General features: G+C 38.0%; 1 protein-coding gene and 1 pseudogene across 1 annotated transcript in view; one reads left to right on the top strand and one right to left on the bottom strand.

Moving 5' to 3' along the window:
• Window positions 1-24,143, bottom strand: part of SLC9A6 (solute carrier family 9 member A6) — a 66,978-nt gene that overhangs the window by 29,473 nt on the left and 13,362 nt on the right. The window contains exons 6-10 of the mRNA XM_037142217.2: window positions 22,489-22,594; window positions 6,340-6,481; window positions 4,685-4,790; window positions 4,295-4,383; window positions 1,160-1,273 (exon numbers count right to left, since the gene is read on the bottom strand). Coding sequence (XP_036998112.1) covers window positions 1,160-1,273; window positions 4,295-4,383; window positions 4,685-4,790; window positions 6,340-6,481; window positions 22,489-22,594 — 557 coding nt within the window. The remainder of the gene's footprint in view (window positions 1-1,159; window positions 1,274-4,294; window positions 4,384-4,684; window positions 4,791-6,339; window positions 6,482-22,488; window positions 22,595-24,143) is intronic.
• On the top strand, window positions 3,765-3,860 carry LOC119046938 (uncharacterized; annotated as a pseudogene).

Below are 24,143 nucleotides of genomic sequence, written 5' to 3'. Positions count from 1 at the left end.
TCAAAACTCCTGCCACTTGTGGAAACAAGCCGCCAAGATGGTCCTCAGTGATCCCTGCCTACAAGTATTCACAGCCTTGTTAAGTCCCTGCTCACACTTCATCAGGGTCCATCTGTGTGACCAACAGAATACAGCAGAAGAGATGATGGTATATCACTTCTAAGATTAAGTTATAAGAGGCACTTTGGCTTCCATCTCGGGGCTCTCAGCTCATTCCCTCTGGCGGAAGCAATGCTGTGAGCTGCCCCATGGAGAGCTTCACATAAATAGAACTGAACCCTCTAGCTAACAGCCATGTGTGCATGAGGGGTGGATTCTGGAGCTCAAGTCTGCAAAGAGCACAGCCCCAGCCTAGAGAGTGATTGCAACCTCGCAAGAGATTCTTGAGCCTGACGAGCCCAGCTAAACTGCTCCTGGTATCCTGACTGTCAAACTGTGAGATAATAGATGGCTATCATTTTAAGCTGCTAAAGTTTAGGGTAATTTGTTACATTAATAGATTACTGACAGGCCATCAGCTCCTATCTCGCTTTTAGCAAACAATTTCACCGCATACTTAACAGATTAAAATAGAGCTTATCAGTCAGGAATACCACCTCGCAAATGTGCCTTCATCTCTACATAACCTATCCTCTCCTGGAACTGCGGTGGAGTTATGCCTCCTCCCACTGAAGGCCAAACCTTCCCCACATGCTCTGGATTTCATTTCCTCCTGCCTTCTCACAAGGCTGATAATATTGATTGCTCCCCCTCATGGACTCAGCTTCTCGCTTTCACCTGGATTTTGAAGACTCAGAGAGACAGAAGCAGCCTTCCATCCACTTTCAACTACTGCCCTGTGGCACAGACTGCACCGCTCCCCAGTATCTACTCTCTTTCTTCCCTTTAGTAAGAGAGGCCAAGCAGTTTTATCTTTTGGCATTGGCAGAATGGTAGGAGACTTTTTTCTGTCATTTCAATCTATCAATATTATGTGTGCAGTAAACAAAAATGAAAATAGAATAAACAGAGCAGAAAAAAAGAGTGACAATCCTTACTTGTACTCAGAGGAAAATTTTATATATTTAAGTGTATTTTTATCAACCACCCTCCAGAAAACACATGTGAATCTCAATTTTCAAAATAAAGTTTTAAAAATAGAACACATAATAAAGGATACAAATGCTCCTACTACAAATGTTGGATTGAAGACATGGTTCTGGAAGGTGAACAGTGTCAGTCCCATGTAGGAGAAGATGAAATTCTCTGCCAAGAAATTGAGAAGCTCAAACAACTGAAACGAAATGTCAAAAGGTTAGGCCAGTAAATAAATTGACATAACTTGAAAACATGAGTATTACTAAGATAATGAAAGACATTTCAAATATGTAAAGTTTGTGTTTATCCCCAAAAATGGGATTCAGAGGCAAACAAACCCACTAATGACATTCCCAATCCCACAGATAAAGCCAGAATGTTGCCTCTCACTTTCCCTAATCAGTGTCTCTTCTCCAGTCTCCATCCATATCCAGTCATTCTTATTCTCCTCTACCAAACCCTGACAATTTTTCTTTTGGAATATTCTTTGTTGTCCCCACCACTACCTTCTTATACCTTTTATCAATCCCCCCCATCATGCTGCGGAAGGACACTAACTGGTATCCCTGTCACCCATCTTCTACACCTCCACCCAATGAATCTCTCTAATTATGGCAATTGCACAGACACTTCCCTCATCACGGGTTGTAAGATCCAGTTCAATTATTTTTTTTTGTCCTGGCATAGAATGCTTTATAACAACCCTCATATTGCCACCTTGCCATGCAATTTCACTTTTTATGTGGGTCTTGGCCTTCACTTAGGGAGTAAGAGCTTATACATTAGTGTCTAGTGCTCTGTACCCTTCTCAGATGCCTGCCCATGCTCTACCTGTTGACATCACTGCCTCATCACATGTTAACACAGTAGAGATATGAGACCTACTGAATGAATGAGTTCAAGGCTTCCGTAATCCAGCATCCCTCTGTCCATTAGGGTTATCTGCCACTACCATTTACAATGAGCCCTCTACCCCCACAAAACATGGGCTCAGGAGTCAAAGTGCCTTCTCCACTTGCTAGCCCTGTGGCTGTGGGCAAGTTAGTTAATCTTTCTAAACTGATGTTGACTTATTACTGGAAAATGGTAATGAAAGTAAACATTAAATCATTTAAAGTAAATTAAATACTTATATATTTAATTTACTTTAAATGATATAATATATTACTTTTATCACTTATTTGTTTAATGATAATAGCTAAACTTTATCTAGTTTTTACTATGTGTCCAATACTATGCAAAGGACTTTACATGTATTACCTTCTTTTAATCTCACCCAAGGCTGTGAGGTAGGTACTATTATTAGCCTCATTTTCAAGCTGGCAAAATTGAAGCACAGAGAAATTATGTAACTTCCCCCAGTTCACAAAGCCAGCAAGTAGTGGAACCAGGATCTAGAATGATACAGTGACACCCAAGTCTCCACTTTAATGAACACCAGAGGCTGGCAAACTTTTCCTGTAAAGGGCCAGGCAGTAAATATTTGAGGCTTTGTGGGCCTCATGGGCCCTGTCACAAGCACTCAACCCTGCCATATTAGCATAAATGCAGCCACAGGCTTTATGTTAAAAGATGGGTGTGGTGGTGTGCCCATAAAACAATTGATGGACACTGAAATCAGAATTTCATATAACTTTCACATGTCAAAAATTATTCTTTTGATTTGTTTACAACCACTTAGAAACCTGAAAACCATCCTTGGCTCGCAGACCTCACAGGGAAACCTGGCTAACATTTGCTAGCCCTTGCTCTGCACTTCATTGCCTTCCATTTGAGAATTTTAGTTGTTTTTTTTAATTTCTCTCTCTACTGGTTTTGTTTCCCCTAGGCTTTTCTGAATTCTTCCCAGCTTTCTAGTTCCCATCATGTCCTATATGATGGCTTTCCAGCTCCTCAAGCTTCAAACCATTTATCTCCCTACTTCTCTGAATTCTGGTATGACATATAATCTGAAACAAACAACCAGAAGTTCTATTAGTCTTTTTATGTACACAAGCTTCATATCACCAATAAGACTGGACACTCATGCCTTGTTTATTTTTATTCACCACCCTGCTGCCTACAAAAATGCCAACCTCTCAGCAGCTGATTATCTTCTCTATACTTTTTGCACAGAATTAATTTGTAAAAGGGATTTGTAAACCCAATATATATCCTTGGGGGAAAAGGCCTAATTTCTTCTGAGGGGTTGGGGAAAAAGCATGTCCTACACTAAATTTGTGGCTCAAGAACAAAGAAGAAAAGAAGCACCTTTTCTCCCACCTTATCACGAGTCCTGTCCAGGCTAATCTTAAGTGTTCTAATAATTTGGCAAAACTTAAAGCCTCTATTTCCTGACATAATCATGTACAGGTATGTGTCTGTTTTTATTCCAGTCAGTACATGTTGTTTATGTCTTTGCCCCATATATCTCATAAGACTAAACAATGCTATGCCTATTTCCTTTATGATTCCCTTCAGGTACCCTGCACAACTGATCATTCAGTACCATATGAAGCCCAACCACTGATGTTTTGACATTCCTGGATACACAGTACCCTGGAAGGGCCTGAAGGAATTTAATCTTCTCTGTCTCACCCAGAAGTACATCTATTCAGATTAAAAATTAATCTTACCAATATCACACGGCAGTAGTTCTAGTCACACCTAAGTGAACTTCTAAAACATTCCTCTTAGAAGCTATTGCAGTGCTCATTTTGCAGTACCATGAAATGATACAGAGAAGATTAGCATGGCCCCCATGCAAGGATGACCCACAAATCTGGAAACAGTTCCATATTTTTGTGGTGGGCACACAGTGTGATATACAGATCTAATATCATACAAATGTGCATTGAAACCTGTATGATCTTATCAACCAGTGCAACCCCAGTAAGTTTAATAAAAAAATAAACATTGATGCCCAGAGGGAAAATAAAATCAAAATGAAATATTTAAACTTAGTAAAAAATAAGCCATGAGATTAGGAAAACAGAAAAGGAAGCTAACCAACACAGTGACAAGAGTCCCTGTGTGTTCTGCTGACCTACATCTGTACCCTACAGGCCGCCACCCTTCAACCTGCTAATTCCATCTATTTCTGGAGTCAAAGGAAGAAGAGCTGGAATGAGCAGACATCATTTTGAACAGATCAAGGATTATTTTTTTCAGTATGAAAATACTTCTGTTTCACTGCAGGAAGGAAAGGTTTCCTCACAAACTATAAAGTTTCTCTTACCTGTTTAGTTCTATGCTGAGACTCCGTGGACAAATTATTGTATGTATAATGGGCCTGTGTGATGCCACAGAACAACACTGCAACCACACCTATTACGACAAAGAGTTCCAAGTTCATGTGAAAGAGAGTTTTTACCCGACTTTTCTACCAAGGTTTTTACTTTACAGACGTACATTATATGCTTAGTGTTGACATTTCCAATTGTGATATGCTTTGTTGAAACATATCACTTCCACTGAAAATATTTTTTACCTTCTATAGTGACAGTGCAAATGCCAACCTTAACAAGTGTGTTCAAATACTAGTGGAGTTGGTCCACTAACAGAAAACAGATGACTGGCAAACTCACTCTCTGTAAAGGCTTACAAGTGAAAGGAGAAAGTAACCCACCTGTGAAACCCCATGCTTCAGCCAAGAGGAAGGTACTCCAGGACATCAAGAAGAACAAGCCTGTCTCCAACAACTGGAACTCCCGTAATTTGGTGAACTTTGTCACGTAAGACTGTCAAGGTTGGTAACAAGATCTCGGCATACAGGGGTGGGACTAGAAAAAATAATAGTCAAAGCAAGGCAACATGAAAGTGACAGAAGGATTTGCCAGCCTCTCTAAGACCAAACTCACAAAATGAGGAAGCACCAGAGTGCAGAAACTCTTAAAATGAGTATCTTACTGAGGAGTGAGCAGCCATCTCTTTCGTGAGAAAGTCATACAGCTTAATCAATCAAACTGTTTCATGTTTACCACATGCCCTGCCAGAAACCATGCAGTAAAGGACAGGTAGAGATGGGAGCAACAGGTCAGATACACAACGTGCCAACTCTTGACTATTAATTTGTGACCCAAAGCAAGAGAGCTTCCATAATTACAGCAATTTACATTTATTAAGAATGTCATTTTCATGCCATGTCACATTTATTTGATGTCTTAACTTCTCTGGGATGCAGAGCATTCCATGACAAAGAAATGGAGGCACATCACTCGTACTAGTCGCAAAAGTATTTGTTAGTTGACAGGGGAAGGATCTGTGTGAAGCAGCAACAAGTCTCAGGCTGCAATCTCCATTAGCTTCAATAAACATGGATCACAACAAAAAGATGAATAAGATATACTTCCTACCCTCAAGGAAATTGTAATAGGAAACAGATGCTATTGGCCCTGGCTCCTCCAGAACTCTTTTTCCTGCCTCTTTGTGCCCCAACTAACCTAATAAAAAGCAATAAGACAAGTCTCTTCCAGCACAAAGCTGAAGTATAGCAAATTCATAGATTTTTTTAAAAAAGTATTTGTTTTATATAAAAGTACATGAAAGAGCTGGAAGCTCTTGTCTAGTCCCACTAATTTTCCCCACTGCTCCTGCTGTCCACACTCCTACACCAAGGGCCCATGAGGTGAAGTATTGATGCTTCTATACCAGAAGCTCCAGGAGGGCAGAAGCCACATCTGTCTTGTTTGTGTTTGATACTCAGAGCACAGTACCTGGCATGTAGCAGGCAACCTTGTATTCTTGAATGAACACAGAAAGACTTGCCCAATATTTCAAATAGCAAACTAATGGCAGTGCCTGGGACTCTGGAGCAGAAGGTTCAAATCCGTGACAGCTGAGATGAACTCCCATCTGTTCCAGCCCAGGAACAAACAGTCTTGTTCAGTTGGCATCATGGTCGTACATTTCCTATTTTTCCTTTGAAACAGAAAGCAAAAGACTTCGAGGCTGAACAGCAACACAGAAGACCCAAAGGCTCTTTGAAATATATCTAAGTTTGTATCAATATCAATTCAGTCTACAACTTTAAAATTCACCACAAAGGGTCACTGTGTCTAAACTTTTGTAGTGAAAGTTTGAGGGCATAGAGCCCTACACAAAACAATTAAGTTCTTTTATTTATTGGTAATGATGATTGCCTAATGTTTTCAAACCAAGTACTTGGTAATAAAGTGAATAATTATAACACAATGCCAAGATGAAACTAGAAGAGACTACAGAACACAGCATTCAATTATGTTGTTGGGTTAATGAGGAAAGTTAAACATAATAAAAGGATATTAGAGCTGTCACCACTCCAGTAGCTGCACCCATGGCAAAAGATCCACTGAAGATCCCAAGGAAAATCCCAATAGACTTGAACATGGCTGTGACATCGAAGGTGTGGCTGTTGTCTCCGGCTGGCTGGTATGCCACTATTGAGCTACAAAGGAGAGACTGGTCTTACTTCTAGAAGCAACTTTTATTTTAAAAATGTTATCTAGATTTCTGGCCAAGATGGAGGCATAGGTAGACATACTTTGTCTGCTTGAACAACCAAAATAAGGACAACAATTCAGAAACAAAATAACAACCAAAACTGAATGTATGGGAGTCCGACAACCAAGGAGTTAAAATAGACACATTCATCCAGACCAGTAGGAGGGGCAGAGTCCTGGGGACAGCGGAGAGGGGTTTCAGCACAGGAAGTAGTGACACAGGGCATGCAAGGCAGCACCGGGCAGACCCTGGGCACCCACCCAGGCTGTGGCTGGCAGACCCCAGGCATGGGGTGGCAACAGGCAGACCCAGCGAGGCGGCGACTGAGAAGCGTAGCACCGTGAGCAAGGTGGCTGGCTGACCGAGCAGCAGTCCCATATTCACGAGCAGATATCTGGGGAGGGAGACAGATCGCACAATCCAGGGTCCTAGCGCCGGGAAATAAAACCTCAAAACACCTATTGAAAACACTTGTGGGGGTTGAGGCGCAGGGAAAGACTCCCACCCTCACAGGAAAGTTCACTGGAGAGACCCACAGGGTCCTAGAGCACACACAAGCCCACCCACACGGGAATCAGCACCACAAAAGCCCAGTTTGCTTGGGGGAAGCGGTGGAAGGGACTGAGGTGCAACAGAGAGTGGAGCAAAGCGCCATTTTTTCCCCTCTGGGTCCCTGCCCCCACATATAGCGTCACAACCCAGTGACTTGGGTTGCCCTGCCCTGATGAACACATAAAGCTCTGCCCCTCATACATAACAAGTGTGAACAAACCAAAACATTATGGCTCAAGAAGAAGAACAGCTCAAAGCCCCAGAGCCAATACTTCTAAGCAACCAAGAGATAGCCAACCTACCAGATGCACAATTCAAAACACTGGTGATCAGGGTGCTGACAGAACTGGTTGATTTGGGTCACAAATTACACACACAAAAAAAGGCTACACTAAGTGAAATGAAGGAAAATGCCCAGGGAACCTATAGTGATGGAAAGAAAACTGGGACTCAAATCAATGGAATAACCAGAAGGAAGAAAGAAAGAACCAAACAGAAAAGAATGAAGAAACAAGAATTTGAAAAAATGAGGAGAGGCTTAGGAACCTCCAGGACATCTTTAAACATTCCAACATCCAAATTATAGGGGTACCAGAAGGGGAAGAGGAAGAGCAACAAGTGGAAAACTTATTTGAACAAATAATAAAGGAGAACTTCCCTATCTGACAAAGGAAATAGACTTCCAGGAAGTCCAAGAAGCTCAGAGAGTCCCAAAGAAGGTGGACCCAAGGAGGAACACACCAAGGCACATCATCATTACATTAGCCAAGATTAAAATGAAGGGGAGAATCCTAGAAGCAGCACGAGCTAAGGGGACAGTCACCTACAAAGGAGTTCCCATCAGACTGTCAGATCATTTCTCAAAAGAGACTTTACAGGCAAAAAGAGGCTGGAAAGAAGTATTCCAAGTCATGAAAGGCAAGGACCTCCATCCAAGGTTTCTCTATCCAGCAAAGCTTTCATTTATAATGGAAGGACAGATAAAGCGCTTCTCAGATAAGGTCAAGTTCAAGGAGTTCATCATCACCAAGCCCTTATTCTATGAAATGTTAAAGGGACTTATCTAAGAAAGAGAAGATAAAAAATGTGAACAGTGAAATGACGACAAACTCACAAGTATTAACAACCACACCTAAAAGAAAAGCAAACTAAGAGGACAACTAGATCAGGAGCAGAAGCATAGAAATGGAGATCACATGGAGGGTTAGCAACAGGGGAGTGGGAGGAGGAGGGGGGGGAAGGTACAGAGAATAAGTAGCATAGACAGTAGATAGAAAATAGATGGGGGGGGCAAGAATAGTATGGGAAATGTAAAAGATAAAGAACTTAAAACACATGGACATGAACTAAAGGGGGGAATGTAGGAGGGAGAGGGTGTGCAGGGTGGAAGGGAATGAAAGGGGGGAATGGGATAACTGTAATAACATAATCAATAAAATATATTAAAAATATTATCTAAAATAATTACATGAGTAAATAAATAAAAACATTATCTAGTGTAGAGCTTAAAAATGAAATCAAAGGGGGGAACCCCAAAACTTTGGATTCAAATTGCAAAGTAAGGTCAAAAGGTTACCAAAACACCCTTTAATGGCTCAAGATAACAAGAGAACTCAGCTTTTACTTCAATGACAGTTTCAAGAGGTACAATATTTTAAGGTCCTTGATAATGAAAATTGTACCAGCCTTTTCCTCCAACCTCCAGATACTGTGCAGTACTATTCTTTTGTGACTGTTTAAGACTTACTGAGTGCCTGAAAACCCTAACATACTAGTGTGAACAAAGTAATGAAAAAGTATACTTATTGCCAGCAGAGAAATAATACTCAACCCAGTCACATTTTGTGTTTTCTCTGGGAAAAAAAAGATGACTGAAGCACCCTTTCAACTTTTAGAATATCAGAATGGGCCCAATGCCTAATATCTATCTGTTCACTCACTGAAATGAGCTTTTACAGAAAAAAGGGCTTGAAAGCCCTTGCAAGGAATTAGAATCTACTCAACAGTACTTTTAGTATGCCCAGCTTGATCCTCCCTCCACTTCAAACTTTTGAATGAGAGTCACTCTGTAAGACGCCAAGATAGGCAATTGTAGGAGACACTCTCCATCTTGAACTCATAGTCCAAACCTGGTCTAAATTGCTTCTTTTAAAAGTCACCCCAGGACGTGGAAATGGTTGAGAAAATCGCTGTTGCCAGCAGGTCTCTGGCAAGAGTGCCTACCATAACTAAATTAGTTCTCATCTCAGTGCACTGAGGTACCAGTATTTTTATAAAAAGTCCAGACTCAAAGTCATCATACAAGTCATGTCAAAGAAAAGGAGGGAAAAAAACCCATCAGTACTAATATAATGAATTCTCCCTATGGTTACTGCAATGTTTTTACTGACTCAAGGCTACAAAATGGGTGTCCTGTACCATATATACCAAGTTCTTTGCACAGCTTCCGGGTTGTTTTAAAAAAAACTAAGACCAGTCCTGACTGGTGTGGCTCAGTGGGTTGACTGTCATTCTACAAAGCAAAAGTCGCTGCTTCTTCCAGAGTTGGGACACATGCCTGGATTGCAGGTTGGTCCCTGGTTGGGGTATGGGGCACACATGAGAGGCAGATTATTGATGTTTCTCTCCCTCTCTTTCTCCCTCCCTTCCCCTCTGTCTAAAAATAAATAAAAAATATTTTTAAAAAACTAAGACCAAACTAAAATTTCCTAATGTTACCAATTTTATTGAAGTATAGCACTAATGTCAGTTTCTGGTAATGGCACCAGAAATTTCTGAGACTCAATCTGAATTGAAATTTTAAACATTTGCTTTTAAATGCTCAAAGTGACCAGATCATTTTGGGAACAGTAGATTTGATATTATTTTAATATTTACAAAATGGCCTTTAATGTCATGCTTTCTTACCTACATATAAAGGCCCCCCACTGTAAATGAGATCTGACCACCACCATACCATGAAAATACAGCAGCTGGCTGGAGAAAAAAGGGATATTTCTATGACTACCTTCTTTCTCCTGGTGATAGTTTTACAAATGCTGGCTGGAACAAAATAATATCTAATACCATGCCTCCTGAGACTGCCTTCCCTGGATTAGTTCACATACATTCATTGAAGATTCGCATTAGCCCTGGCTGGTGCGGCTCAGTGGATTTAGTGCTGGCTTGTGAATCAAAGAGTTGCTGGTTTGGTTCCCAATCAGGGCACATGTCTGGGTTGTGGGTCAGGTCCCCAGAGGGGGGTGCATGGGGAGCAACCACCCATTGATGTTTCTCTCCCTTTTTCTCCCTCCATTCCCCTCTCTCTACAAATAAATAAAATATTTAAAAAACATTCACATTAATCATTATCTTATGCTTTCATCACTAAAATACATAAGAACACATGAAAAGAATGGTGGGTAGTGGGCTGAGAACACATGAGAAGTTTATTTTCTTCTCTGTTAGTCAAATGCTGTCCTCTGGATTGAAATCCTAACCCATCTTTTTCACATCAATCAATAGTTTATCTTGAAGCAGTGACATTTCTATGAGTATTTTTTTTAATTGCGAAAGTAATACAATGTATAATTGGCAGGAGAAATCACCCCATCACCCCACTACCCTGACAGATCTATCTTATTTTCCATCTGTACTGTCCCCTTTTTGTTACATGCATGCTATTTTATATTTAGCTATAATCACAGTGAACATATGATTTTGAATTCTGCTTCTTCAACTGACCATGACATAAGAATTATTATAGTCTTGCTAACCTTGGGTTTTAAGACTTCAAAAAGGATCCAAATGGAAAAAAACATAATTTATGTAACCATTTCTCCACAGTTACACATTTAAAAGTTGCTTCCTAATTGTTTTGCTCCTATTAATAACAGATTAAAAGAATATATTTGTGCTTTTTTAAAATTGTGGACTATTTCCTTATTCTAGATTCCTAGAAACAGGGTATTGCTATACCTATGGCTCTTTTCATATGCTGCACAACTGCTTTCAGACAGATGTGGATTCCATTGTTGGAGGGTAATGACTGTATCTCTCAACTTTTTAGTGATCATGTCCATTGACCTAGAAATTCTACTTCTAAAAAATATCAGAGAGAAATAATCTCAAGTATTAACAGAGATTTACATAAACATATGTTCACTGCAGTACTATGCACGATAATACAGTATTAGAAAATGCCAAATATTCATCAACAGGGCCTTGGAGAGATAAATTTGTAGTACACCCTTACAATGGGATAATAGAGGCACCCTATTTTTCGGACTATAAGATGCACCCCCCCATTTGGGAGGAATAATGGTTGTTAATGCTGCTGTTGAGTTCTGTTTATATTTACGTTGGTGAAATATTACATTATTTATGTTATTAAATATTTTACCACATTTTTTGCTTCCAATTTTTTTCCTATTTTCCTCCTCTAAAACCTAGGTGTTTTATGGTCCAAAAAATATGGTATTAATGTAGCTTTCACCCAAGTAAAAAGAGCAAGTTACAGAAAGTATGTACAGTACTACATGTTTTTTCACTTGAAAATGATTAATATATTTATGTGTGTTAATATCTTAAAGGAAAAAGTCTGGATGAAAACCATAATAGTGGTTATTTCTGAGAGCTGAAATTTCAGAAATGCCTTCCTTTCTAAGTCAAATCCTTTGAAGTTTTGTTACATCTGTGTTAATTTTATTATCATGAATAATGACAAAAGATAAAATATCAAGGAGTAGGAGATACCAATTTCAACGTTAACACCAATGTATGAATGATCTAGTTTTATGACACCAGGGTTTCTCAATCAAGCATGGTTGATGTTTGGGCCCAATTAATTATCTGTAGATGGTGGATGCCATCTTGTGTACTGAAGCATATTTAGCAGTACCCCCTCACCTCTACCAGTCAGTAGATGCCAGTAACAACCTACTCCCATTTATGACAAACAAAATGTTCCCAAATATTGCCAAATATGCCCTGGGGAGGGGACAAAATTACCTCCAGTTAAGAATGACTGCACTAGACCATTAATAGCAGTTAACTACATTCATTAACAATTTTTTCTTGTTAAATGAATAGGTAAAAATGGCCACATATTTTAACATGTGTATCTCTGGTAATAGCAAAGTTAAACAGTTTGTCATATTTGTTTACTCATTGTACTTCTCTTTTATAAAATATTAATGACCCTAAAACATATTTTAAACTAGGATGAATTTAGGTCTCCAGGCTACTTATGATATATCCATTCAGAACATTATGCAACTTACATTTTATCTCTGACTGGATATATATACTAGACTATATGAGTACATAGAGATCTACCTCATACAGCAACGTATGGGTGAACCAGTTTCACTCCACCCTCACCAGATTAAAAGTATGAACATTAACAAAAAAACTACTGCTAATCTAAAAGATCAAAAACCAAACAAAAACAACTTCCAACATAAATTTCAAGAAGGCCTGCTGCCTTAACTTATTCATTTCCAAACAATAGTCTTTCACAAAGGGTTCCCCCATTTATGCAAGGCTGCTTTACAGAATACATATTGGAAAACCATCAAACTAACAAAACTCAACACAAAGAAGACTCCTTTTTATCTAACATACTTTAAAAGGCAAATGAAAGATGGTGATAAGACATATCACTGAGCACTCCAGCTAGTTCTCTCTCACAGCCAGCAACACAACTGGTTTCTTTTCAGCTCTGGGGCAGAAACTCATCTGTTCACCTCCATTAAAGACACCTACATGGATATCAATTTCCCTGATATGATACTCTCTAGAAATAGTCCTTCACCACCAGAGTTCTACCAGACTATGTAATGAGTTAACTTATTTCCCACAGTACTAGCTATGCACCATCCTTAGGAGAACTGAGAAAAAAATCACTTGAATCATTCTCTATGAGACTTATATTCTCTCACAGAACCCTGTTTGAGAAACGCTAGTAATAGAAGAAGGATTTGGCCCTTTTTGAGTTATTTTTCCCCTTAACACTATTCAACTGTTGTTTCTTAAATTTGCATGAAATAAGTTACCTTACTAATGGAGAAAACTAAGGCACAGGGCACATCAGTTTAATATAGGACTACAACAGAGATTTCCAGGACAGAGATGTTTTTTCTGACTCTTCATCCATTAAGCAATGTGGCAGGAATACTTAGATGATTAAGTAGCAGAATAATTATCCAAGACAGGGAATCAATGCTAAAAGTAACTGCCCGTACAGTATTCTTTTCATCTGGTGATCTTACATTCCGATGTAATGAAAGCTTCAACAATCTTTGAAGCTTCATTTATTTCCGTTAACACCTAAGTTATAACCGCACTATCCATTTCTTCCTCCCTTCAAATCATGTAAAACTTTTACTTTGCACCTATTGTCATTAAAGGTACATGTGTTCTGTATCAATATTAGTTCTAGCCTTTAATTTATTTCTGAGATTAAATGTACATTAGCTGGAGACAGCTGCAAAAAAGTCTGGCAATAAATATGGCAGAAGGGGTAGAATTTACATATATCACTCACCAAGAAGGATTTGATTTTTGCATATCTTTATAATACAATATTTAAGGGATTAGTGTTACCTTTCAAAAAGGATAATTTTCCACTTTGCAGTAAGGTAACAAACAGGGCCACCCAAGCTATGCATACCAGAGTCAGTGACTGATTACTCTTTTATAGTTAATAAAGTATAAATTAAGGAGAGAAAAAAAGATAAAGTGAAAATGTGGGCTTTTACTTTTCTCTCATAGAAAGTCCTGGTATGGAATAAAGGCAAATGTCTATAGGGTTAGATATTAGCTTAGTAGCAGAGGGCTAGCAGAATTGAACTCCTCAGAAATTGAGACTCCTTAAATAAAATCTTTGAAGAAAAAAATTGAGACTCCTCCTTTCACCTGCAAACAACTTCTAATAACATGTATAGTAATTTTTATAATTAGAGCCAAATATTGCTCATTTCAAAAACTGTCTTTAAAGAAGTATTATTATTTGGCCCTGGCTAGGTAGCTCAGTTGGTTGGAGTATCGTCCCATACACCAAAAGGTTGTGGGTTTGATTCCCTGGTCAGGGCATATACATAGATTGTAAGAGGCAACCGGTCAATATTTCTCTCTCACATCAATGTTTCTCCAAACACACACCCCACTGCTTGTCTCCTGCTCTCTAAAATCAACAAGTATATCCTTGGTGAAGATTTTTTAAAAGTGTATTATTTAACACTTCTAAAAAATTTAAATGTTTCTGAAATGATGATATTAAATAAGAGAAGCACACAGTAAACTACAATGTGATATTTCTCAATCATCAAATTAGCAAAAATACAAAAGTTTACAAATAGTCTGTTGATGAAGCTATGAGGAAATAGGCACTTCCATAATTTAGTGGTTAAAGTCCAAAATGGCATAATCCCTTTGGTGGGCAATTTAGCAATGGCTAACAGAATTACAAATGTATTTATTCTTTAACCCACTATTCACCTTATTTCTGCAATTTATCCCACCAATATGCATATGCATGTATAAAACAGATTACGTTCAAGTTTAATCACTGCAGCATTATTTGGGATAGGAAAGGACTGAAAATACTTTATGTTTCCAACAATAGGAGACTGACTAAAGAAACTATAGTTCAGTTCACAGTATAGTACATAGAATGCTATGTAGCTGAAAACAAAGAATGAGAAAACTGTTTTGATATAGAAATATCTCCAAAAGACAGTGGTGTAAGACAAAGCTAGACATAGAGCATATGTAGCATGATATTTTAAAAATAAGAAATATACAAAAGAAAAAATAGGAGGGGGCTTTCAAGATGGCGATGGACTAGAACGGAGCAGATACCAGTTCCTAGTACAAAAGGGAGAGAAACCTGTCCAATCGGAGGAGGAGAAGCCAGCAAGCCAGCAGTTGCCAAGCATATATGAAAATAAGGGACCAGAAACCTCGACGGTCATGGAGGAACCAGACGTAATCTGCTATTTCTTTTAAATTTTATTACTGTTTCATCTTTCCATACTTTTGTCCTCTTTTCTCGGCTTTTCTGTTTTATTTCTTCTTTTCTTTCTAAACTTATTGCTCTTTCTTCCATTCCCCTACCTTTTTTTTCTTTCTTCCTTTCATTTCTTTCCTTGTCTTTTCTTTTACTCACAAGAGTCACAATCAACTTGAAAATACGAAAAGACCAGAGCTGGACCCGTAGAAGAGGCCTCCCAATAGTAGAGTCAGAGAGACAAACTGCACTTTGCTATAGGAGAGAAGCCAAAAGTTGCTGCATATTTGAGTAGGTGGAAGGAGAGAATAACAGGATAACTGAAAGAGACTGCACCACTGAAATTCATAGGCATTCCACCACAGAACTTCACACCATAAACCCAGGGTGTCAAAATAGATTAATCTAAGAAGCTGAGGCTAACAAGAATAGTCTCAAAAACAATGGGAAGACAAAGAATCAATCCCCAAATGAAAGGAAAGGAGGATCCCTCAGAAAGAATGTTAGATGAAATAGAGGCAAGTCAACTATCAGATACTGAATTCAAAGCACTGGTTATCAGGAAATTCAAAGAGCTCGCAATGAGCTACCAGAAACTACAGGGGAGCTAGAATGATCTCACCGCAAAGTATATCAACATGAAAAAGAAAATGGAAACTATTAGCAAGGGCCAAGAGGAAATGAATAATACAATTTCTGAATTGGAAAACACAGTAGAAAGCATTAAAAATAGGGTAGATGAGACAGAAGATAGGATTAGTGAGTTGGAGGACAAAGTAGAAAGCATCTCACAGAAAAAACAGGAAAGGGAAAAGAGGCTCAGAAAGAATGAAGAAGGATTAAGAGAAATGCAAGACAATATGAAACATAATAATATCTGAATAATAGGAATAGCAGAAGGAGAAGAAGAAGAACAAGGGATAGAAAACGTACTCGAAAGAATAATGAGAGAAAATTTTCCTAATTTGATGAGAGAAAAAGTCACACAAATCCAGGAATCACAGAGTCCCAATCAAGAGGAACCCAAGGAGGACCACTTCAAGACACATCATCATCAAAATGGCAAAATTCCAAGACAAAGAGAGAATCTTACAGGCAGCAAGGGAGAAAAAAAAAGAAGTAAAATACAAGGGAGCCCCAATAAGGTTAGCTACTGACTTCTCAATGGAAACACTCCAAGCAAGAAGAGAATGGCAAGAAATACTCCAAGTAATGAGAACCAGAGGCCTACAACCAAGGCTACTTTACCCAGCAAGGCTCTCAATCAAGATAGAAGGCCAAATAAAGAGCTTCCAAGACAAAAGAAGTCTAAAAGAATATGCTGCCTCCAAGCCAGCTCTACAAGAAATACTAAAAGGACTGCTTTAAGGGAAGGAAGGAAAAGAGACAGACAGAGAGGAACATAGGTACAAAAATGGCAATGAATAAGTACCTATCAATAATAACCTTAAACATAAATGGATTAAATGCTCCAATCAAAAGACACAGAATAGCACAATGGATAAGAAAGCATGACCCACACATATGCTGCCTACAAGAGACCCACATCAGGACAAAAGATCATCACAGACTAAAAGTGAAAGGCAGGAAACAAATTTTCCAAGCAAATGGACAAGAAAACAAAGCTGGGGTAGCAATTCTCATATCAGACAAAATAGACTTCAAAAAAAGAGCCATAAAGAGAGACCCAGAAGGTCACTTCATTATACTCAAGGGAAGAATCCACCAAGAAGACATTAACATCGTAAATATATATGCACCCAACATAGGAGCACCCAAATACATCAAGAAACCTTAGAGGAATTCAAGAAAGATTTAGACAGCAACAGAATTATAGTAGGGGATTTTAACACCCCACTATCAAAAATGGACAGATCTTCCAAACAAAATATCAACAAAGACATTGCGGCATTAAACAACACCCTAGATGAAATGGAGTTAACTAACATATACAGAGCCCTTCACCCCAAAGAAGCTAAATACACATTCTTTTCAAATGCACATGGAATATTTTCAAAGATAGACCACATGATAGGACACAAAACAAGCCTCAACAAATTCAAGAATATTGAAATCATACCAAGCATTTTCTCTGACCACAAGGGACTGAAACTGGAAACCAACCCCAAAGGAAAAGATCCAAAACACCCAAAATCATGGGGACTGAATGGCATGCCATTAAACAACGAATGGATCAAGAATGAAATAAGGGAAGAAATCAAAAAGTTTCTGGAAACAAATGAAAACGATCTCACAACAACCCAAAACTTACGGGACACAGCCAAGGCAGCCCTGAGAGGGAAGTTTATGGCAATACAGGCCTACCTAAAGAAGACAGAAACATTTCAAATAAACAACCTTACCCTATGCCTGCAAGAACTTGAGGAACAACAACAAAAACAGCCCAAAGCAAGTAGAAGGAAGGAAATAACCAAGATCAGAGTAGAACTAAATGACATAAGAGACTAAAAGCACAATTCTAAGGATCAATGAATCCAGGAGGTGGTTCTTTGAGAAGATAAACAAAATAGACAAGCCTTTAAGTAGGCTCATCTAGGAAACAAGGGAACGGACACAAATAAACACAATCAGAAATGAAACAGGAGAGATTACAACTGATACCACAGAAATAGAAAGGATTGTAAGAAATTATTATGAAGAACTGTATGCCAAGAAATTTGAGAACGTAGGAGAAATGGACACATTTCTAAAAAAATATAATCTCCCAAAACTCAATGAAAAAGAAGTAGAACACCTGAATAGACCAATAACAGCAAAAGAAATTGAAGCAGTAATCAAAAAACTCCCATCACACAAAAGCCCTGGACCAGATGGTTTCACAGGAGAATTCTACAAAGCATTTAAGGAAGAGCTAACCCCTATTCTCCACAGACTATTCCAAATAATCCAGAAGGATGGAAAACTCCTAAACTCCTTTTATGAAGCCAGCATCGTCCTAATTCCAAAAACAGATAGAGTACAACAAAGAAAGAAAACTTCAGGCCAATATCACTGATGAACATAGACACAAAAATCCTCAACAAAATATTGGAAAATCACATCCAACAATATATCCAAAAGATTATACACCATGACCAAGTGGGATTCATCCCAGGGATACAAGGATAGTTCAACATTTGCAAAGCAGTAAATGTAATTCATCACATAAACAAATGCAAAGACAAAAATCACATGATCATATCAATAGCCGCGGAAAAAGCTTTTGATAAGGTACAACACCCATTTATGATAAAAACACTCAGCAAAGTGGGAATAGAGGGAGCATTCCTCAATATAATAAAGGCCATATATGAGAGACCTACAGCCAATATCATACTCAATGGGCAAAAAACTAAAAGCTTTTCCACTAAGATCAGGAACAAGACAAGGATGTCCACTTTCACCACTTCTATTCAATATAGTATTGGAAGTTTTGGCCACAGCGATTAGGCAGGAAAAGGAAATAAAAGGCATCCAAATTGGAAAGGAGGAAACAAAACTGTCACTGTTTGCAGATGACATGATAGTGTACATGGAAAATCCTATAGACTCTACCAAAAAACTGCTCAAATTAATTAATGAATTTGGCAAAACCGCAGGATACAAAGTCAATATGTGGAAATCAAAGGCATTTTTGTATACTAACAGTGAATCAGCAGAAGCAGAAATCAAGGAAAAAATCCCATTCAATATAGCAAAAAGAAAAATAAAATATCTGGGAATAAACCTAATCAAGGAGGTGAAAGACCTGTATGCAGAAAATTACACAGCCCTGAAGAAAGAAATCAGGGAAGACACAAACAAATGGAAACATATACCTTGTTCATGGATTGGAAGAATTAACATCATCAAAATGTCCATACTACCCAAAGCAATATACACATTCAATGCAATACCTATTAAAGTACCAATGGCATATTTCACAGACATAGAACAAACACTTCCAAAATTTATATGGAACCATAAACGACCAGCAGCTGCACTTTTGAGAAAGAAGAACAAAGTAGGAGGGATCACAATACCTGATATCAAACTGTATTACAAGGCCACTGTAATCAAAACAGCCTGGTACTGGCATAAAAACAGGCACATAGACCAATGGAACAGAACAGAGAGCCCAGAAATCAACCCAACTCTCTACAGTCAATTAATATTCGACAAAGGGGGCAGTAACATAAAATGGAGTAAAGATAGCCTCTTCAACAAATGGTGCTGGGAGAACTGGATAGCTACGTGCAAAAAATGAAACTTGAGCACCAACTTACACCATACACCAAAATAAATTCAAGGTGGATAAAAGACTTAAATATAAGCCATGACACCATTAAAGTCCTAGAAGAGAACATCGGCAAGAAAATCTCAGATATTTCACGCAGCAACATTTTTACCAATATGTCCCCTAGAGCAAGGAATAGAAAGGAAAGAATAAACAAATGAGATCCCATCCAAATAAAAAGCCTCTGCGTGGCTAAAGAAAACAGTATTAAATTAAAAAGACAACCAATTGTATGGGAAAACATATTTGCCAATGATACCTCAGACAAAGGTTTAATCTCCAAAATATATAAAGAACTTACACAACTCCACTCTAAGACATCTAACCCAATTAAAAAATGGGAAAAGGACTTGAACAGACACTTCTCCAAGGAGGACATACAGAATATCCAGAGACACCTGAAGAGATGCTCAATATCATTAGCTATCGGGGAGATGCAAATTCAAACCACAATGAGATACAACTTTACACTGGTCAGGATGGCCATCATAAACAAAGCAACAAACAACAAATGTTGGAGAGGTTGTGGGGAAAAGGGGTCCTTAGTTCACTGTTGGTGGGATTGCAGACTGGTACAACCATTATGGAAAACAGTATGGAATTTTCTCAGAAAAATAAAAATCGACCTGCCTTTTGACCCAGCAATTCCACTGCTAGGATTATATCCTAAGAATCCTAAAACATCAATATCAAAGAACCTATGCACCACAATGTTCATAGCAGCACAATTTACAATAGCCAAGAGTTGGAAGCAACCTCAGTGCCCATCAGTAAATGAGTGGATCCAAAAATTGTGGTACATATACACAATGGAATTCTATGCTGCAGAGAGAAAGAAGGAGCTACTACCTTTTGCAACAACATGGATGGAACTGGAAAGCATTATGCTGAGTGAAATAGGCCAGGGGTTGAAAGACAAATACCATATGATCTCACCTTTAACAGGAAGCTAAACAACAAAACAAACAAGCAAGCAGAATAAAAACAAAGACACTGAAATAGAGAACAAGGGGGCAGTGACCAGAGGAGAGAGGGAAGGGAATTGAAGGGGGGAAAAGGGGGGATTTTGAGGAACAAGTATGAAAGACACAGGGATGAGGACTGGGCAGGGAGGAAATTGGAGGGAGGTGGGGAACACAGGGCAGGGGGGCTGGGATGGGAGAAATAGACAAAAAACTGTACTTGAAAAATAACTAAATAAAATTTAAAAAAAATTAAAAAAAAGAAATATACAAAAGGAAAATAAATAAATGGGACTACATCAAATTAAAGAGTTCTTGCACAACAAAGGAAATCATCAACAAAACAAAAAGACAACCCACAGAATGGGAGAACATATTCGCCTATATATCTGATATGGGATTAATATCCAAAATTTATAAAGACCTTACAAAACTCAACACCAAAATAAACCAAAAGCGACCCAATTAAAAAATGAGCAAAGGGCCTGAATAGATACTTCTCCAAAGAGGACGTACAGATAGCCAATAAATGTATGAAAAGATACTCAACGTCACTAATTATCAGAGAAGGACAAATTAAAGCCACAGTGAGATATCATTGTCAGAATGGCTATCATCAATAGATCAACAAACAAGTGCTGGCGAGGATGTGGAGAAAGGGGGATCTTTTGCACTGTTGGTGGGAGTGCAAACTGGTGCAGCCACTGTGGAAAGCAGTATGGAGATACCTCACATAATTAAAAATGGTTCTGCCTTTTGATCTAATGACTCTACTTCTGGGAATATATCTGAAGGAACCCCAAGAAACTAATTTGTAAGAACATAATAACCCCTATGATCATTGCAGCATTATTTACAATCACCAAGATACAGAAGCTGCCCAAGTGTCCATCAGTATATGAGTGGGTAAAACAACTATGGGACACTTGTACAATGGAATTCTACTTGGCCATAAAAAAGAAGAAAGCTTTATCCTTTACAACAGTATGGATGGACCTAGAGAACATTATGCTAAGTGAAATAAGCCAATCAGAGAAAGACAAATACCATAGGATTTCATACATATATGGAATCTAAAGAACAAACTGAACTAACAAGCAAAATGGGAACAGGGTCATAGACAGAGAACAGGATGACAGGTGGCGGGGGGAGGTGAAGTGGGGAGGGATTTAGGAAAAAGGAAAAAAGAGTCATGGACATGGACAACAGTGTGGTCACTGCTGGGAGAAGGGGAGTGTAAGGGGACTAAATGGTAATGGAAAAAATGCAATAAAGGTTAAATCAAAAAAATAAATAAAATAAAACTGAAGATGAAAGAAATAACGAATGAGAGTCAAATAAGAATGTGGGAGGTGGGTGGGCAGGGCAAGAGAAACTAACAGGGAAAAATGGGGACAACTGTAATTGAACATCAGTAAAGAGTTTTAAAAAAGAATATTCATTTATATGTGTGCTTGTATTTCAATAAAGAGATACTAGAACACACAAGAAACTAATAAAAATGGTAAGCTATAAGGAGCTAGGGGAACAGATGGATGAGGACAGAAGTAAGATTTTTTGATATTCACCTTTCTATATGGCAGGGGTGTCAAACTCATTTTCACATGGGGCCACACCAGCCCTGCTGTTGCTTTCAAAGGGCTGAAATAATTTTAGGACTGTATAAATGTAATTACTCCTTAACTGTTAAGGAACTGAAATTACATTCAGCCCTTTGAAGGCAACCACGAGGCTGATGTGGTCCCTGGTAAAAATGAGTTTGACATCCCTGAGCTATGGTTTTGATTTTTTATTTAAAAAAAAACATTATCTATCTCAAAAATTTACTCTAATTCAAAAAATGTTTATGGTATAATGATAAAACAGAATATAAAATTATACATATATAACAATCACAGCTATGTAAAAATACACATAGAAATAAGTATAAAAGGAAATGTCCACAGAGTGCTCACAGTAATTGTCTTTAGGTGTTAGGAGAACATTTTTTTCTTCTTTTTCCAGCCCTGCATTTTTCCATGTGATCTATAAGTATGCATTTCTTCAAGAGGAAAAGAATGTCCATTCTTTCAAGTGTTTCCACTTAAATACACTTTATTCAATAAGTGACTTTTGGTTCCTAGTATCCTAACATTCAATATACAGAATATAAAAAGAAAACAAACACTTACGAAGACAGCACTATGGCAACAGCATCATTGAGGACACTTTCACCAAAAAGAAGTGCATAGAGTTCAACATCAACTTGAAGCTCGTGGAATATGGCAAGAACAGTCACTAGCAAGCAGAAAGAGTCAGAGGAATATTTAGACATTACAAGTATAACATATTCCCCACCACAGATGATTACAATCATTATTTAGAAATTCATTTCTTTGTCTTAGAATTCAATCTTAATAAACATTCTTTTACCATATTAAAGCATCAGTAATTTTATGTCAATGTTTTTCTTTTCCCTAAATGTGTACCTGCAATATCTCCTTTCCCTCTCTTACAAACAGCTGAAAATAACCTTGGAAGACTGGCTTGGCCTACATTCCTCATGCAAATGCTAGTAATGTTGTCTTGTACATTTCTTTTCCAGAAGGAATATATTCAGAATTTCTTATAGACTGGGCAATCATTAATCTTTGAAGAATATTTTGGAAAGCATTTCCTGCTACAAACTTCATTTTGCCCTTGGAGCCTTACAACTCACTTTTATTTGACTTATAAATTTCAAGGACACTGGTTTAGCAAAGAGAGTAGGAAATGAAAATGCAAGTTTGCTTTTTGACCAGAATTACATCTGCTATGTTTAACTTAATAAGAAACCAACCTTCACGTTATTACAGCTCGAGAAGATAAAAAACCTTCTTTTAGGAAACAATTATATGAGAATTCTTATACAATCAAATAAAATTGAAGTTGCTTTGTAACTTTAATTGCTGAGTCATATACAGCACACTCATTAAACCCAAGCAGACATGAAAGATTATTATAACCAAGATAGGAGAGCCTCTTCAAATAACAATCAAACCTGCCCCCACCAGGAAACTTGCATTTAAAAGATATAGTTTCTACTACAAAGTATTTCATGTGGAATATACTGATGCCAAGGTTTACCAAAAAGGAGAGAGGGAAGGCAGGAGCAACGCTGAAGGATTTTAAAAAGAGAACCTTATATCAAGTAAACAATTACAAAATAAAAGATTTATTACAGGGGCATATGCCTTTATATTCAGAATACATATAACTACCCAACTTCACACAAGGAAAATGGCCATTTAGGCAATACCCCTGGCAAAACAAAACCAGAAGGTTGAAGCAATGTAGCTAGTGCTATTGACTTAAATTTCTCATAGGCTTCAAAAAGTCAAGGACCGTGCTTCTACTGAGGACACAGAAACAGAGAGCACTGGCTCCTTGCAAAAACCATCCTATCTTTGTCTTGATAATGGAAGCAGTTACAAATAATGAGAGTTTTGATGTAATTTAAGGAAGCAACTTGATTTTCTGTTTAAAATAATGTTCAACGACACAAATGTTATATCTAAAATGTCCTCTTCTAAAATAATTTCCCTCAGAATACATTAAAATGTATTTCCTACTTCCTATAATGCCCTGTGTTATCAGGGTTAACACAGAAATCCGGAGATAACCTCAGGATCCTACCTTTAATTGTGCTGGATGGCAGTAAGAAGGTGATTAACGTACAAAGTCAAAGAGTACAGCAGGACAAACCTCTACCAAAGTCCTAAAGTCTAATAAAAGAAAACTTGCATCCTTAGTTCAAAAACTGCAATCTTTGTTCCTATCCATATCTCTTCAGCCTATACATTCTCTA

This window comes from Artibeus jamaicensis, unplaced genomic scaffold, assembly GCF_021234435.1.
Source record: "Artibeus jamaicensis isolate MK-2021 breed Jamaican fruit bat unplaced genomic scaffold, CSHL_Jam_final contig_240, whole genome shotgun sequence".
In the NCBI taxonomy this organism is placed as follows: domain Eukaryota; kingdom Metazoa; phylum Chordata; class Mammalia; order Chiroptera; family Phyllostomidae; genus Artibeus; species Artibeus jamaicensis.
Note: the sequence above shows the minus strand (reverse complement) of the source record. Positions and strands in the feature narration are given on the sequence as shown.